The following is a 16,644-nucleotide window of genomic DNA, read 5'->3' as shown; positions in this document are numbered from 1 at the left end:
CCCTGAGCCATAAATTCCAGCGTGAAAGCTGTAAAAAATTGCTGTGTCTGATACTTTAGTAGGGAGTGCTGTAAATCCATTACCTGGATCACGGCCGTTCCGCACGCCGCTAAGCCGCTGTTCCCCGGATCCGGAGGGTAATCATGCGTGTAATGCCGCTGCCAGTGCCCCTCCGAGGAGCTGCCTGCTCTCCGTCCCGGAATTCCACTGGATAACAGGAGATCCGTGTTCCCCCCGCCACCAGCCAAATCGTGGCTGTGAAACGGGGGATCTCCTCCAGAAAATCGGGGATAAAGCGGCTTTTCCAGTGTTGGCTCATCCCTGGTGAATCCTGATGTTTCATTTTACCCCTTGGCATTTCTCCTGGTGGGGCTCCCCTGGCAAGCTGGCTGGTACATGGAGTTATTAAAGCAGAGGGTTTGGTGAGCTTCCAAAAAAACTAAGTGACACCTCCAGCGACCTGGGGAAGGGGGAGGATCTATGCCGAGGATTATCCATCTTCCTGCTCCAGGGAGCAGGCTGAGCAGCAGCTGGGGTCAGGAATAAATGTCCCCACAGCGGGAGTTTTGGACAATTAGGTGCTTGATGGAGGCTTTGCTCCATCCCTGGGAGCAGCCAGCGTTGTCCCTGGGTTCTCGGACCGCTGGGCTCTTCCCGTGTGCTCACTCCCTCATCCCGGAATATCAGCACTCAATCCTGATTCTCGTTGAACTTTATGAAATCCCCCCCATAAAAATTGGGAAGCCTGCAGGGGTGGGAGCCCACGTCTCATCCTGGTGGGCCTAAAGCTCCATGTCCGTGGGGATTTGCGTGGGAGCTGCAGCTCCTGGGAGTTCGTGCTCCCGTTTTCGGCTGGATTTGACCTTTTCCAGTGCCTGTGACCTTCCGAGGGTGAACCCAGACAGGTCTTTGCAGGGAATTTTTGGGTTATAGCTCCTCTCCGAGGGTGCTTCCCTAAGACACCTGGGATCTTGAGGGGACGGGGGTCCTGTGAGGTGCTCAGGAACCCTCTTTTGGGGTGTCCCTGGAGCAAGGGGATGTGGGTGTGTGGCAGCAGCAGCCTGGATTGCTGAGACAGGATCTCCCAGCTCTGCTCCACTCCAGAGCGTAACATTCCCTCACCAACCTCATCCATCCCAATCCATGCCACTCCCGAGCATCCCGGAAGGGAGAGCCTGGAAGGGGAGAGCCTGGAAAGGGGAGAGCCTGGAAAGGGAGAGCCTGGAAGGGGAGAGCCTGGAAGGGGAGAGCCTGGAAAGGGAGAGCCTGGAAGGGGAGAGCCTGGAAGGGGAGAGCCTGGAAGGGGAGAGCCTGGAAAGGGAGAGCCTGGAAGGGGAGAGCCTGGAAGGGGAGAGCAGGCGGCCGGTGGGGTGGGGAAAGGGCATCCCCCTCCCCTCCTTCCCTGCCTCCCTCCTCCCCTCCCTCCCTCCCTCCCTCCCTCTCCCGCAGCCCGGGGGGCTGGCGCTGGCGCTGGGGTTAAATCCCTGGATTTCAATGCTTGGGATGGGGCTGAAAAGCCTCAATAGCGCGCGCCCGCTTTGTGCCGGGGCTGGCGGAGGGGAGAGGTCGCCCGGGGGCACCGGGGGGCAGCCCCCGGCCCGGGACCCCCCCTCGCCGTTGCTGTGGGAACGTGGAGGGACCTCCGGCACTGCTGGGCTCCAAAGGGATCCGCCAGCCCCCTCCTGCCAGGCTGGATCCTCCCGGAATTCCCAGTGGAGGAAGGAAATGGGGGCAGCGGGGTGATGGGGGTGGCACATCCCTCTGGTTTTTTAGGGGAGTGGGAATCGTGCAGCTGCTCAGCTGGGATTTGGGGTTTTCCAGGGGTTTTTATTTTGCTGAATTCCTCCAATAAATTCCAGTTCCCAGCCTGGAGCTGGGGTTTAAATCCATGGGGTGCAGAGAGATGGGGTCTTTGGGGTTGCTGCATCTTTGGGAATGGAGGAAAAGAATGGAAAGAGATCCTTGCAAACATGGCAGGAGTTTCACATGGAGAACCCAAATCCAGGGATGTCCTGGGAGCATCAAGGGGACAACCCCAGAGTCTGGCATGCCACAGTAGCTCCTTCCAACTCTGAATCCATGGAAAATGAACCATCTGGAAAATCCAGCTGCTCTGGCGTTGTTTGGGATTGTTTTATGGTGCAAAAAACACCTAAAAAATCGCAGTGTGCTGCAGACAGACGTCAAAGAAATGGGGAGGAATAAACAAAAACAAGGCTTGGTTTTGAGAAGGAGCAAACAGGACTTTTTTGGGAGTTGGGGAAGGGTGTGGAGGGGGGAGGAGAGGCACTTTGCTGCCCTGGGAGAGATACCATTCCATAAAACATGTGATCACATCTCAAATATATTGTGTAATCCTCTATTATTAGGGTATTTAAGATAAAAACGAGGCCAGAGCACTTAAGTGAAACTCATCTCTCTCTTCACTTCCCTGATTCATATTTAATATTTCACTGAGGACAAATGCAGGAGCCTTTTTTCCTTTTTTTCCCCGCCTTTTTATCCCCCCCTTTTCCCCCCCTTTTCCCCCCTTTCTTCCCCCCCTCTCTTCCCCCCCTTTTCCCCCCTTTCTTCCCCCTCTTTTCCCCCTCTTTTCCCCCTCTCTTCCCCCTTTCTTCCCCCCTTCTTCCCCCTTCTTCCCCCTTTTCCCCTTTTTCCCCCCTTTTCCCCCCTTTCCCCCCTTTTCCTCTCCCTTTCCTCCCCCCCTTTCCCCCCCTTTCCCCCCCTTTCCCCCCCTTTCCCCCCTTTCCCCCCTTTCCCCCCCTTTTCCCCCCTTTTTCCCCCCTTTTTCCCCCCTTTTCCCTCCTTTTTCCCCCCCTTTTCCCCCCTTTTCCCCCTTTTCCCCCTTTTCCCCCTTTTTCCCCTCTTTCCATGGCATAGGATTATCAGGAGCACATTCCTTGTGCCCTTAATTAGTGGGGCTGGGTTGAACCCGGTGAGGATTGAGGAGTCAGGAGCAGAGGAATAAACTCCAGGAGCATTGGAGCAGGGCAGGAACAGCTGGGGCTGGGCCACAGACACCGAGCTGGGTGTAAAAAGGCCTTTTTTTTTTCATTTTCCTGGGAGGAATTGTGTCATTTTTTTGTTCCTTTTGGATCTCTTGGAGCCATTTGGTTCTGGTTAAGCGAGGCCAGGGCTGGGCTGGTGGAAGTGCTCCTCAATATGGCATCATTTACTGTTAATATCCAGCTAAAAATATCCCTGTGTGTTGTTTTAATGGCTCTAATTCTGGAATGTGACGATGTCATTTTTATGAGGTTAGTGTAAAAAATCTTCTTTTTTTTCTTTTTTTTTAACCATTTTTTTTCAGCCCTTCCCAACCTCTTTCCACCCTCCAAAAGGATCGGAAGGAAAAAGGAAGATAAAAATTCCCTTACTCCCTCTTTCCATGCAAAGTTCTTGCTTTCATGTAATTTTGGAGGTGGTTTTTTTACTCTTTTTGGAAGGTAAAACCTCATGCAAAGCTCTGATCCAGGTGGAAAATCCCTCAGCTGATTTTGGGCAGCTCTCCCCAGCTGGAGCATCCAGGCTGGAATTAAAAACTCCCTCCTCATAAAGTGAAATACCTGCTAAATGAGGCACTTCCAAATACCCCAGGCAACATCTTCCTTTGCCCTGGGATTATTTTGGGTTGATTTTTGGGGGGAGACGCTGTGGCTTCTGCTTTTAGGATCACCCATGGATGTCTCCATGCTCTCCAAACTTTTTTTTTATTTATTTGGAGCTTTTTTCCCAATCAGGAGGCCTCGGAGAGGCTCTGCTGGGGCAGGTTTGGAGGAGGAAAAGGCAGGGATGAGGGATTAATCCACATTAATCCAAGGTGTGTCAGCCACCCTGCATGGGGTGGGAGCTGCTCTCTCCTCTCCCTGGGCTCTTCCAGAGCTGGAGCCAGGTGGGATCTGGCCTTCCCTGTGGGAGAAAGGGGAGTTTGTGATGTTTTTCATGGGGAAGGCAGCCAAAATCTGCCTTTTCTGGGGTCTGGAGGAGCCTCCAGCACATCCAGGGATGGATGTGTGGAGCCCCACAGGCCGGAGGGGGAAAAAAATCAGGATATTCCCCAGGCAGGCTGGGTGGAAGCTGGGAAAAGGGGCTGCTCCCCTGCTGGAGGATGAGATGTCTGGAGCTGGGGGTGATCCAGAGAACTGGAGGGATTTGGGGTCTGAGGGGAGGGATGAGCATCTCTGGGGGTATCCCAGGAGCAGGGTGCTGTGGGAGCAGGTCCTGGCAGGGTGGGATTCATCCCAGCATGGTTGGGTTGTTCATTGCCCCCTCCCCATCCCAACAGACCCCTTCCAGCCTCTCCCACCTGTCCCTGCAATCCCAGGTGTGTTCCACGGCCCTGCACATCCCAAGGCACTCCTGGGCCTCCCCCAGCCGTGTCCAGGTCCCGTCCTCTTCCTCTTCCTGGAATCTGCTGCTCCTGGGGAGGGCAGATCTGCACCCCAGCAGCTCTGGCTGTGGCTGCAGACTTTTTCTGGGATCATTTGGTGATCAGAGGGAGCCATCCAGGAGTTTGAATTCGTTCCCAATTCCAGGTGATGTGCTGATGGCTCCTGGATAACACCAGGCAGCAGGATAGGAGTTGATTTTTATTTTTAAATAACTTTTTCTCTGGTTCACAGAGGTAAAAGCCCATCCATTCCCACAGGAAAACTCTTCCTTCTGCTTTCCCACCTCCTCAGCCCCAAGGAGAGGCTGTGAGTGACACTTTCCTATGGAAAAGCTTCATCCCCCTGCCCTGTTTGGGCAACAAATGCAGCTGACGAGCGGCTCTACATCCCGAAATTCCATCCTGGCTGCTCCACATGGCCTGCACAGCCCCACAACAGGTTCCTATCCCTGTTTGCAGGCTGAGCCCAGCTCGGGCTGGAGTGGGAATCGCTGCCAGGCACTGGGAAGAGAGGGAGGGAGGGAGGGGGCAGTTCCAGGGCGCTGCTGGAGAGGCCCCTGTGTGCAATTGTGAGGCCATGTCGGGTTTTTTCCTGTAAATCTTTGTAATTTCGTGCTTCAGAGCACACCAAAGTGAGGGAGCCAGCGGGGAGTGAATTAAATTCCCCCCTGAGAGGTGGCGCGGTGGGGCCGAGCCGGGCGGGCGCTGGGGGCTCGCTGGCACCCCGGGCCAGCCAGGCCTTGGCTTTGGGAAGAGAAATTCCAGGAGAAGTCCTGTGCAGCACTTTTTGTGCGCTGGAATTCTGTTCCTGAGGCTTTTCCCCTTGTGTTTTCCATCTCTGCTCTGCTGATTTTTACCGGGCTGGGGCAGGGGCCTGCCCTCGCCAGGTCTCCTCTGCTAGTTGGTCCTTGCAAACACAGCAGGAGTTGCACATGGAGAAGCCAAATCCGTGGAAAACTCTGCTAAAAGGCACTTGGAAAAGCAGCTCAAGCTCAGGGATTTGCTGTGTGGATGTGGGATGCAGCCCAGTGCTCCAGTACCCATCCCAGGAGTGCCTCGGGCCTGGTGCTGAGCCGCCACCGAGTGGATTCCTCCAGCTTGGCTTTTAACTGGAATTACTGTTTTCATTTCTAAAAGTAATTAAAATATCAGACCTTGAGCTGTCATAACTGTCACAGGGTTTTTGTGCTCGCATTACCGATGCACATCTATCCCTGGTAATAACAGGGAAATAAAATGCCTGTGGAGAAACGCCGGGGCTGAGGCGGCTCCGGGATCCGGACCACGGGATTGTTCCAGCAGTGATTCCTGGTGGTGAATTGCTGTGTTTGTCCTCAAGGATCTCAGTTTTTAATTGTTTGGATAAATTGTTTGGAGTTTGGGAGTTATTGGTTGGGTGGGTTTGGGGGTGCTCGGTGGCCATGGGGTAGCTCTGGGTGCACAATCCTGGGATGCAGCAGCCTCCCTGTGCTGGGGGCAATCCTGGGATGCAGCTCTGGTAATTCAGCACAGGAATAGGGAATTAGGATCCATTTGCTTATAAAATTCCTCAGGTTTTGATTTTCTTGGGGCTGTCTGGTTCATGTGATGGTGACAAACACAGCCGAGGGTGCCCGGTGCTGTGTCTGGGGTGTTGGGTTTGGGCCCTCTGCTATGAATTTACAATTTTTTAATAAAGTAAGCCTGGCTCTGTTAAACCCTTTGCTCTCAGCCTCCAGCTGGAAATCCTCTCCCATTTTCCAAGTGCCCTGGAAGTGCCTGTCCACCTGCACAGAGCAGGTCAGGTGGATTTTCCACCACAACAAAGCTGTGGCACAACTGGGGCATCCTCTGCTTTTCTTGTGCTCTTCCCAAGAATTCCCTGTGCAGAGGAGCACAGAGGGAACCTAAAATAAGATCTAAAATGCAGGGAATGACTTTTCATGGATGCTTGTTTAGAAAAATGCCAGAAAGAAACCCAGAAAGAAGGAAAAGAATCCTTTAAAAGCAGAAATAAGGAGCAAGCAGGTCTGGGAGCACTGGGTTGTTTTCCTTAGAGCTTTATTCCTCTCCTGGTTCCCAAGCTCCTTTTCTCAGCTCACACTTGCTCCTCTCTCCTCCTCATCTCTTCACAGGATTTTCCTTAATTCCCCCCGTTTTCTCCAGCTGTCCCCAGTGCTGGGCATGGCTCTCTTGTGCCTGTGTGTTTCACAAGTGCATTTTATCCATTCCTACTGGGTTTTCCCTCTTTTTCTGTGATTCCCAGTGAAACACCTTCATCCCTGTAAAAAACTTGAAGGAACTCATCACTTTTTCTAGGCAAGCACCCCTAAAAACTATCGGCTTTCATGGTGGTCGCTTGTGTGAGGTGCTGAGCACCTCCTGGATCACCATCAAATCCATCTGGACACGTTCCTGGATTGATTCCGGGTGGGATCCTGCACTTGGCTCCACCCAAACCTGGCTGGTGACTGGATCTATCTGCTGCTCCAGTGCCACAATCCAATTAATAAAATTAAACACCCACAGTGGCTTTGGGCACAAGGGACAGCAGCAGCAGCAGGAACCTGGTGGTGGCTCTGGAATGAATCAACCAGAAGCCGGAGCTTTGGGTGGCTGTGCCAGGGCTGGGGTTTGGGAATGACCCTTGTGCCACCGGAATGCTGGACCTGGTGGGGATTTTTGGAAGAGGACAGGATTGTCCCCATGGGGGCTGGGAGAGTGGTGGTCACTAATGGGATCTACTGGTCAAACTGGTGTGGCAGGGGGAGCATTGGGGAGCACCACCCCCTTTGTGCATCAAACCCATCCTGTGAATGAAATCCATGGAGGAGCTGGAGGAGGAGGAGGAGGAGGAGAAGGAGGAGCAGGAGGAGGAGGAGGAGGGTGGCTTTCCTCATGCCCACCGTGTGTCTCTCTTGCAGGCTCTCCAGGTGGCTCGGCAGTTCCTGCTGCAGCAGGCCACGGGGCTCAGCTCCCCCAGCAGCAATGAGGGCAAGCAGCCAGCGGTGCAGGTGAGCCCCGAGGACGTGCGAGTGTCCCCTGTCACCCCCTCCCCAGGAAGGGCTGGGCCGCAGCTGTGGGACAGTGCAAACCCATGTCACCTCCATGGTTAGAGCACTCCAGGAGTTAAATGCTTTGGAAAGCTCCAGAGGTTTCTTTCTTGGGAGGATTTTTTTGTGTGTGGGAAAGGGGAAAGGGTTGGGATGGGGAGGTCACTGTGTGTCACCACGTTTTGGGACAGGAAGACACAGAGTTTCCCAAGGTTGGAGCATCCCAGGATGGATGCTGGGTGCTGTGAGGGTGGCACAGGGCTGGAAAAGGGAAAAAATCCTCTGGGACTGGAGTCAAGGCGGGTCCTCCAGAATGGGACAGAGGCCCAGCTGGAATGGGGATTTGTGGCACTGGCATGAAACCAGGGTTTGGGTGGGCACATCCTGCTCCTGTAGGGAAGGGAACCTCCTCTTTGCACCCCTCCTGTGCCAAAGGAAAGGGGCAGAAAATGGGCAGGAGAGGGGTGAAACCGGGAGAGAGGAGGAGGCAGGGAGAAGTAAAGCCCAGGCAATGGGAAGTGACAATTTAAATAGCTGTGCGGAGGGGCTCTCCCTTCAGGCTAATTAAATTTATCGGAGAACAGCAGGTTACCTTATTAGAGCCACGTGGGTTTAATTAACAAAGGAAAGTAATTAGCACAAGCGCTCTCGGAGCTGGAGGTCCTGCCTATGCCAGGCTGAGCCGGGTGGCAGCGGGTGGGCAGCGGGAGCCGGGCTGGGATGGGCAATCCTGGGATCCTCTCCTGGCTTGGAGATCCAGGGCATGGCTGAGCCATCCAACAGCAAATGCCAGGGATCAGGAGAGCCCAGAACCCCCCGGGCTGGGAAGCAGCAGCTGGGTGGGAACAGTGGGGAATTAGTCAGGGCTCCTACGGCACAAACAAGCGGCTTTTTCCAGCGGTGCCGGCAGGAAGGAAATGCAGTCACTGCATGGAAAATGTCTGCAGAGGACAAAGGCGGCGAGGGTGAAGTCAGATTCCGGTAACCGGCGCCTCGCTCCCCTCCGTGGGTGTGTGTCCCTGCACTCCTCCTCCTCCTCCTCCTGCTTATCCCTCCTGGCTCTCCCTGGTATTCCCGGCTGGATGCAGCCGAACATCCCGTCCTCCCCTTCCCTGCTGCTCCCCAGCCTCCCCTCCCTGCCTGCCCATCTGGCCAGCGGCTTTTGCCGGAGCGAACTGGATCTCCTTCCTCTCTCTCTCTCTCTCTCTCTCCCTCCCTCCCCTCCTCCCTTTTTTCTCTCTCCGTGTTGCAAAAAGGACTTGTGAAAGTTGTAGACGTGAGTCAGAAATAGCTCATAACTCAGCAGCGCCCGGCAATTCCTCCCCCCGCGGCCCCGCCGGCAGCTGGAGCGGGATCTGACCGAGGGGAGATAGGGGATTAAGCAGACTCCTTTGAAAGGAAGTTTATCTAAGGCACAGTGGTGTGGATGAGACTGGCCAGGACGGCTGCAGGAGGAGGAGGAGGAGGAAGGCTGAGTCCCAGTGCAGCCCTCCTTGGCTGGGGAGGCAGCAGGAAGCAAGGCAGGATGGAAATGGTTGGGAATTGGGGCGTCCTTGGGGTGCCAGCCTGGGTCCCTGCCTGTGGATGTGCGGCCCCTCCCAGCTGGGGAATGGATTTCCACATCCATGGGGATTTTGTCTCTGGGAGGCTCCTGGCCCCCAACCCCACAGGAATGAGCAGGAGGGTCCCGGTGTTGGCAGGGATAAGGAGACCCCCTGTGCTTGCCCACACTGTGCACTGTCCTTGTCACCCCACTGATGGGGACAGGACATTTTTGGGGCACGAAGCCAGCAGGAATATTAATGACGTTCCCAATGGCCTGCGCTTCCAGACAACCAGGGAGCTGCTGGGCTCAGCAGCAACTTGGATTGGGGTTTTTTTTGGAGTAGGGATCCTCTTCCCACAGATGCCTGGAGGTGTGTGTGGAGAGTCTCACGTTGTCACTCCAGTTACAGCTGCAGGAAAGGGAAAAACCCAAACCCCCCACTTTTGGGTGTTCTAAAACATTTGAAAAGAGGTTTATTTCTTTACAACTATAAAACTCTGGGAAACTTGGTGGGGCACTGACAAAATGTTGCTTTTGGGGGCTTTTGGTGTTGATGGTTCACAGGGCATTGCCATCCTGGGATGGTGGGAGCAGCAGATCCCACTGGGATCCTGCTGGGATCCAGCAAAGCCCACGGAAGGAGGTGTTGGGAAGGCAGCACCCTGAGTTGTCAGTGCTGGCTTGGAGGCACCTGGGAAGGACAGGGTGCCCTCTTTGGGTGCCCTCTTTGGGTGCCCTCTTTGGGTGCCTTCTTTGGGTGCCCTCTTTGGGTGCCTTCTTTGGGTGTCCTTGGATCCCTTGTTGGGATCAACTGGCTGGAAGGGGAGAGGGGCAGGAGGGCTGCCCGGGGAAGGGAGGAGAGGAGTTTGGAGCAAACTGCGGGAAATTGCTTTTCTTTTGTCTGCTGCAGCGGGGAGGGCAGCGGAGCGGAAAAGTGTATTTTGTTGATTTGAAACTTGAGTGAAATGGGTAATGAAGACAGATCAATACCAGCCCTTCTGCGTTCCCTCTCTGGGAAAAGAAATCCAGCAGCCCATCCGTCTGGGCTTGCGCCGACGTTTTTCCATCTGAACTTGGAGCATCCCTGTCCATCCCCCTGCTCCTTCCCAAAGCCCCCAGTGCTGGGCATGGCTCTCTTGTGCCTGTGTGTTTCACAAGTGCATTTTATCCATTCCTACTGGGTTTTCCCTCTTTTTCTGTGATTCCCAGTGAAACACCTTCATCCCTGTAAAAAACTTGAAGGAACTCATCACTTTTTCTAGGCAAACACCCCTAAAAACAATCAGCTTTCATGGTGGTCGCTTGTGTGAGGTGCTGAGCACCTCCTGGATCACCATCAAATCCATCTGGACACGTTCCTGGATTGATTCCGGGTGGGATCCTGCACTTGGCTCCACCCAAACCTGGCTGGTGACTGGAACTATCTGCTGCTCCAGTGCCACAATCCAATTAATAAAATTAAACACCCACAGTGGCTTTGGGCACAAGGGACAGCAGCAGGAATTGCCCTTAAAACAGCTCTGCCAGCCCAGAGCCACTGCCACCGTGCCACTCTGGGATTGGCATTTTGGGTTACAGAGGGGCAAAGTCACTTCAATCCCTGCAGATTCATCGGTGTGAGAGCTGTGCCAGCACCCCATGCCCATGAGGGCACGTGGGCACCCTGCCCGGGTGGTGCTGGGGGACAGGGGCTCTCTGAGGAGGGGTCTCAGCACTGTCACCTCTGCTGCCACTGCCCCCAAGCAGTGACTGGAGCCCAGCCAGGTGTGACTGGGGCCTCCCCAGCGGGAAGGCTGTGCTAATGAGGATGCACTAATGAGGATGCACTAACGAGGGTACACGTTAGGCTGAACATGCTGGGGATTGATTCCTCCTTTTCTTTACATGAAGCTGAACATCAGGGCCTGGTGTCCTCCATGCTGGTGTCCCCTCACCTGCCCACCCTGCTGCCACCCCACCCAGGGCACTCAAGCCTTTGGTGCTGGGGCTGTTCAGAGTGTTCCTAAAATTGTTCCTAAAAGCACCCACAGCCTCAAAAGCCAGCCTGGCACGTGGGGCTGAGCTTCATTTCTCCTCTGATCCTGGGTAGATTTTAGTCCATTGTCCCATCCCTCCCCGGTGAGGTCCAGAGGGGGCACAGCAGCGTTTGGGTGGCCCTGTGCCACCCCTCGGGGTTTATAAGCCATGGCTGGGGTCACCTTGGTGTCAGCGGCATCACTGCCTGGCACGGGGAGCACTCCCAGGCTGTCTGAGCCAGCTGGATCTTGGAGCTCACCCAGGGATGCTGAGTGCAGGAAGGGAGGCTGGGATGTGCCTGGGGGGCTGGAGTTGTTCTTCTCCTTCGAGGATTGGGTGCTCTGGGGTGGGGTTTGCTCATCCCCTGCCCCTAAAACAGCACAACTGAAGCTGCTCTCAGTGGTTGTTTCCCCCTTTCTATTCCCAGCCTCCTCGGTTTGTTTCTGTTGGGTTTGGATTTGAAAAGAGTGGTTAATTAGGAAAAACAGCACAAACGTGGATTTTGATGGTTCTAATTGGGAGTTAAACCCCAGGATTGGATCAGAGCAGGGATGGGCAGCCCGGAGCACCCTCTGGAGAGAGAGGGGCGCTTCATCCCGCTGATCCCAGAGCCCGCAGAGACGGGGGGATGAGTTCTGGGCTGTGTGGCTGAGGTGTGGACCAGGAGCTGCCCCTTCCCGTAGCGGCGGTGACGTGCGGCCCTTGGGGACGCGGTGGCTCCTGCGGTGACCTCCCGGCCTGGGTGACGGCACGGCAGGAGGTGACAGCCGGAGCAGGGATGTTTGGAGGCTGACGGAGGATGTCCCCAGGCCGTGCCAAGCCAGCTGTCCCCGGGGTCAGGAGGGCACCATCCCTCTGACGACAACCCCGCGGCGCTGCGAGCCAAGGCCACCAGGCCGCGGCTTTCCCCGCTCCGCCTCGCGCCTGGGAGTTCAATCCGCTTCCCGTAAAAACAACCCCAAAAAAAAATCCAGGAAAAATTTCTCAAGAGCCTCGCTCTCCATCCTGCCTCGTTCCACACAGCCAAGTCCTGCTTCCCTCAGCCAGCTTTGGCTCAGGGAGGGAATATTCCCTGGAATACCTGCCTGCTTTTCCACCCACCGCCTGCTGCTCCCGCCCCGTCCTTTGGCACGCAGGGATTGCAGCCGGGCCCGACTGGAAAAGCAGCCCCTGGAGATGCCGCTGGCCGGCCAGAGCAGCGCCGGGTGTTTCTGGGAGCAGCCGGAGCTGTTAGTAAGCAGTTTCTGTGGGGTGGCAGCCGGCCAAGGCGTGAGTCAAACCCTTCCTGACTCGGTGTCTGGCAGATGCCAGCTCGTGACGCGTCGGGCTGGTCCCCAGCCGCTGCTGCTGCTGCTGCTGCTGCTCCGGGGCTGCTGCCGGGACCTGCTTCCCGAGGGATGTGCTGGCTGAGAGGACATTTCCCGGCTGCTCCGGTGCCTGGGGGTGGCGGCAGCCGGGTGACACTCACCCCTCACAGCCCCTGTGCTGCTCTGTGTGCGGGGGTGACACTCACCCCTCACTGCCCCTGTGCTGCTCTGTGTGCAGGGGTGACACTCACCCCTCACTGCCCCTGTGCTGCTCTGTGTGCAGGGGTGACACTCACCCCTCACTGCCCCTGTGCTGCTCTGTGTGCAGGGGTGACACTCACCCCTCACTGCCCCTGTGCTGCTCTGGTGCCATGGGGTGACACTCACCCCTCACAGCCCCTGTGCTGCTCTGGTGCCATGGGGTGACACTCACCCCTCACTGCCCCTGTGCTGCTCTGTGTGTGGGGGTGACACTCACCCCTCACTGCCCCAGTGCTGCTCTGTGTGCGGGGGTGACACTCACCCCTCACACCCCCTGTGCTGCTCTGCCCAGCACCGTTCAGCTCTCACGTTGTTGACCACTGGCATCCCAGATTTTGAGGCAGTTGCTGCCCAGATCCTGCTGTTATCCAGGGATGCCAGGCTGGCCTTGCTCCCTGCACACCGCTGCTCTGGCTGCTGGTGTGGGGTGTCCCAAGGTCTTGCTGTGCTGTCACCCTCCTGGGGTGTGCCCCTGTGGGGCTTTTAGCAGGTCGAGATGGACATTTCCAACCCCATTTCCATCCCCATTTTGTTTTCTCGGAGCAGCAGCTCTCCCTGTCCCCAACAGAGGCAGCTGGCACTGTCACCAGAGCTCGGGACAAAGAACCCCCAGCACTGGGGTTTGCTGGCCCCCACTGGGGTCAAGGCAATGCTGGAACATTCCCGGCACCGGGGTGTGGGATGAACGGGAGCAAAACCGACTGGAAGTGGGCATTTCCTCTTTTACTAAAAGATCCTGCTTTCCCTGGAAACCTTAACTGGGAGAGGAGCATTTTCCATGCCGTGGGGAAATTTTTCACGGGAATCAAGGAAGCAGCAGAGCCCGGGTGCCCCTCTCAAGTTCACCCCATTCCCACCTCACCCCCACACAGATCCACCACCATTTCTCCGTGTCAGCTCCACATCCGAGCGCTGGAGGGTGGGGGGGGAGAAAAAAAAAGCCATTTAATGCAGACAAAGGTTGTATGAAAATATAATTCTGCTTTTGTTAGCAGCCATCAAACTCTAAAAAGCGTCACTTTTGTTTTCTTGTAACATTGTGAAAACCTCGTGTCGGATCGAGAGCTGGGGCCCTCTCGACTAATCGCCTCTCCTTTGTGTTTTTAGATTATAGGGGCAATTAGTGTTGTCAAAACCTCTGGCAATTCTCTTTGCTCTTGACAGGGTGTCAGTCCGCTGGGCGAGAAATGGAAGGTGTTATAACTCTCCGGTAATTAGGATGCCTCCGATTTGAAAATGCCAGCAAACGTGTTCGAGGGGCCGCGGGAGGGGGTGGGGAGCCCGCCCGGGCTATGGGGGATGTGGAGGAGCAATTAATTAGGGGCTCTCATTCCGAGCACGCTGCCGGCTGATGAATTGGCAGAGGGAAATTAGCAGCGCTCCTGGGCGCGCACCTCGCTCTCCTCGCCAGCTTCCCCTCCTGCCCAGATGTTCACCCAGGGCTTGGCACAGCTGGCTGCGAGCACCTGGGTGCCCAACCAGCCGCTCCTCCCTGGGTGCTGGTGCCACGGGGGCTCTCTGGTGGGTGCTGGAGCCTTGCAGGGCGCTGGGGCTCATTCCTGAGCTCCAGCCCTTGGGTGGGAACTCGGAGGAATTAATCAATAACTCTGCCACGGAGGTGGCTGGAGGGGGAAACGTCGGTGACAAACAGAGCTGGCCCCGTGTCCGACACCTCCCTGCAGCAGAATGCCTGAGTAAATAGATAAGGCTCTGCAATCTCCCTTGAAGGTCAGCTGGACACGCACCACGGACGGGAGGGACTGCACAGGGCCGCCCTGTGGTCTTGTCCTCACTGGAGCGGCTGGAAGGGGTCCAGACTGGGCAGTCTGAGCATGACTGGGGGCATGGGAGGGCTGGCAGGAACCAGACTCTCAGTGGGACTTTGCTGGGTTTCTCTGCTCTTTGAGTTCCTGAGATCCTGGGATGAGGAGTTGTTTAGTTTGGATCAGAACCGGGTCCTTGGCTTGCAGCTGGAGCCCGCCTTGTGCTCTGCCTCATCCCACACGCCAGGCAGCTGTTCCCTCTTCCTGGGATCCCCTGGAAGATTCTGTGGCTGCTGGTGGCTCCTGCCCAGCAATTCTTACTTGCTTTTCCAGGAAAAGGGAGCATCCAGGAGGGTCATTAAATTCCAGCGTGGCCCTAACTCTGCCCAGAGCCTCAGGAAGAGCTTTGGGTTGGTGGGATCGGTGAAAAGCTGGCACAAGGCAGCTCTTGATGGCTCCATCCGGGCATTGCTCCACCTGGGCAGGACCCAGCAGGGCTGGGATCCATCACCGACACCTTCCCCGGAGCTGTGCCGGGAGTGTGGATCCATGTTTTGATAACCAAAGGCAGGGGCTGGCAGGTTCCCTCGGCCCTCCCTCCTCTTGGCACGGGAGTGACGGGAGTTACTGGTGTCAGCTGGAGGTAAAGCTTTGATGTGTCTGTGGAGAACCCCGTAACCTCTTCCTCGGTGCTCTGCTCTGCGGAGTTATTTGGGTGATCGGTATCTTCCCACTTCCCTGGTGTTTCCCTCCACCCTTCCCATGCTCCCAGCAGGGGAGGGAGCTGTGGTTTGATGTCCTGTTCCCCCAGTAAGCTGCATTTAAAGGAGAGCCCTCAGCTTGGAGGGGAGCTCATGGTTCAGGAAGCTTCATCCTGGTGCCAGCGGCACCGTGGGGCATCTCCCTGCCATTGCCACGTCCCAGGGAACGGACCTGGGCTTCATCCAAAGGTGACACAGGGATGGGGGATGTGGAGATGCTCTGGGGGAGGCGCTGTTGGTGTTTGGGGTGAGTTCTGCAGGTCGGGGCTGGCAGTGGTGACGTGTCCTTGCTGCCGCAGGTCCCCGTGTCCGTGGCCATGATGTCCCCGCAGATGATCACGCCACAGCAGATGCAGCAGATCCTCTCCCCGCCCCAGCTCCAGGCCCTCCTGCAGCAGCAGCAGGCGATAATGCTGCAACAGGTAACGCTGCACCGGGGCTGAATCCGCCCAGGGAATTCCCTCTGGGGTCTGGGAATGCTGGAATTTTTTGGAGGCAGAAAAATGGGTTCTTTCCTCCTTCTGCTCTCCACATATTTCCTTTGGGATTCCCAGCACGTCCAGGGATGAAAAGAGCTGCAGGTGCTGACAGTGCTGATGCTGCCACCCTGAGCCGGGGTTTTAAAATCCAGAAAATTCCTCCTCAAGGGCTGATTTGGGGCTGCCCAGCTCCTGGGAAAAGCCGGTGTGGGGATGGATGCTCCTGGCTTTCCCAGATATTTTAGTCGGATGGGGAGGGAAGAAAAAGGAGAAGGAAAAAAAAAAAGAGATTTCCACTCCGAAACAAAATAGGTCTGCTTGGGTAAACAGCTTCCACCGGCTGGGAGAGAGGGAGAAACCCCACAAGCATCCTCCACACCCTTCCTCCTGCCTCCAGTACCTGTTTACTCCAAACAGGCTGATAAGGATTCAAGGTTGGCCCCAGGGAAAGAACAAAGGGTAAACACTACCCTGGGTGGGTCCTTCCACAAGCCTCTTTGGAGCCGGATAAAGAAACACGTTTGACTGCAAATTAAACAACCCAGGCCGGAATAGCTCACATTCTCCACCGGCAGCAAACCAAACATCACACCTCTCACCCCTGACCCAATGTTCCTGCTCCCAGCCCGGCCACGCCGCTGCGCCCTGGCTCGGGCTGGCTCGGGGGTAAACACCCAGCCCCTCCAAACCTGTTCTCCGACACAAACAGCGACTCGCTGCTGGCAGCCCCGAGCTGATAAAGGCTTCCCGGCATCCACAGGGACATTCCTGAGCCCCTTCGAGGCTGGGAGGGGGCTGGGGGGTCTCGCTGACCTCCCCGTGCCTTTTCCCCGCTCCCTGCATGCAGCAAATCCATCACCCACAGTTTATTTAGGGGCCAGGGCGAGAGCTGGCGGCGATGCCGGCAGGTCCCAACATTGCTTGTGGACACTGGGACCCTCTCCAGTGGCTCCTCGAGGGTTTATCCCTCTTTTGTGGCCCAGCAAAGGCCTCTGCTTTGATTTGAGGGGCTGTTTTGCCTGCAGGGCTGAACCCCAGCTCTCACAGACCAGCGGTTGTGGCTGCTCCTGGCCCTTCCCAGCTGGGACC

General features: G+C 56.2%; 1 protein-coding gene across 3 annotated transcripts in view; it reads left to right on the top strand.

The window, feature by feature from the left end:
* FOXP4 (forkhead box P4) overlaps window positions 1-16,644 on the top strand; it is a 56,908-nt gene that overhangs the window by 20,247 nt on the left and 20,017 nt on the right. For 2 of the 3 annotated variants that reach the window (XM_039565484.1, XM_039565485.1), the window contains exons 3-4: window positions 7,294-7,383; window positions 15,376-15,498. In XM_039565484.1, coding sequence (XP_039421418.1) covers window positions 7,294-7,383; window positions 15,376-15,498 — 213 coding nt within the window. Of the gene's footprint in view, window positions 1-7,293; window positions 7,384-8,300; window positions 8,432-15,375; window positions 15,499-16,644 lie in introns of those variants that run through there. The other variant, XM_039565486.1, reaches the window with a different exon arrangement.

This window comes from Corvus cornix, chromosome 26, assembly GCF_000738735.6.
Source record: "Corvus cornix cornix isolate S_Up_H32 chromosome 26, ASM73873v5, whole genome shotgun sequence".
NCBI lineage: Eukaryota > Metazoa > Chordata > Aves > Passeriformes > Corvidae > Corvus > Corvus cornix.
This window is presented reverse-complemented; position numbering and strand designations above follow the sequence as displayed.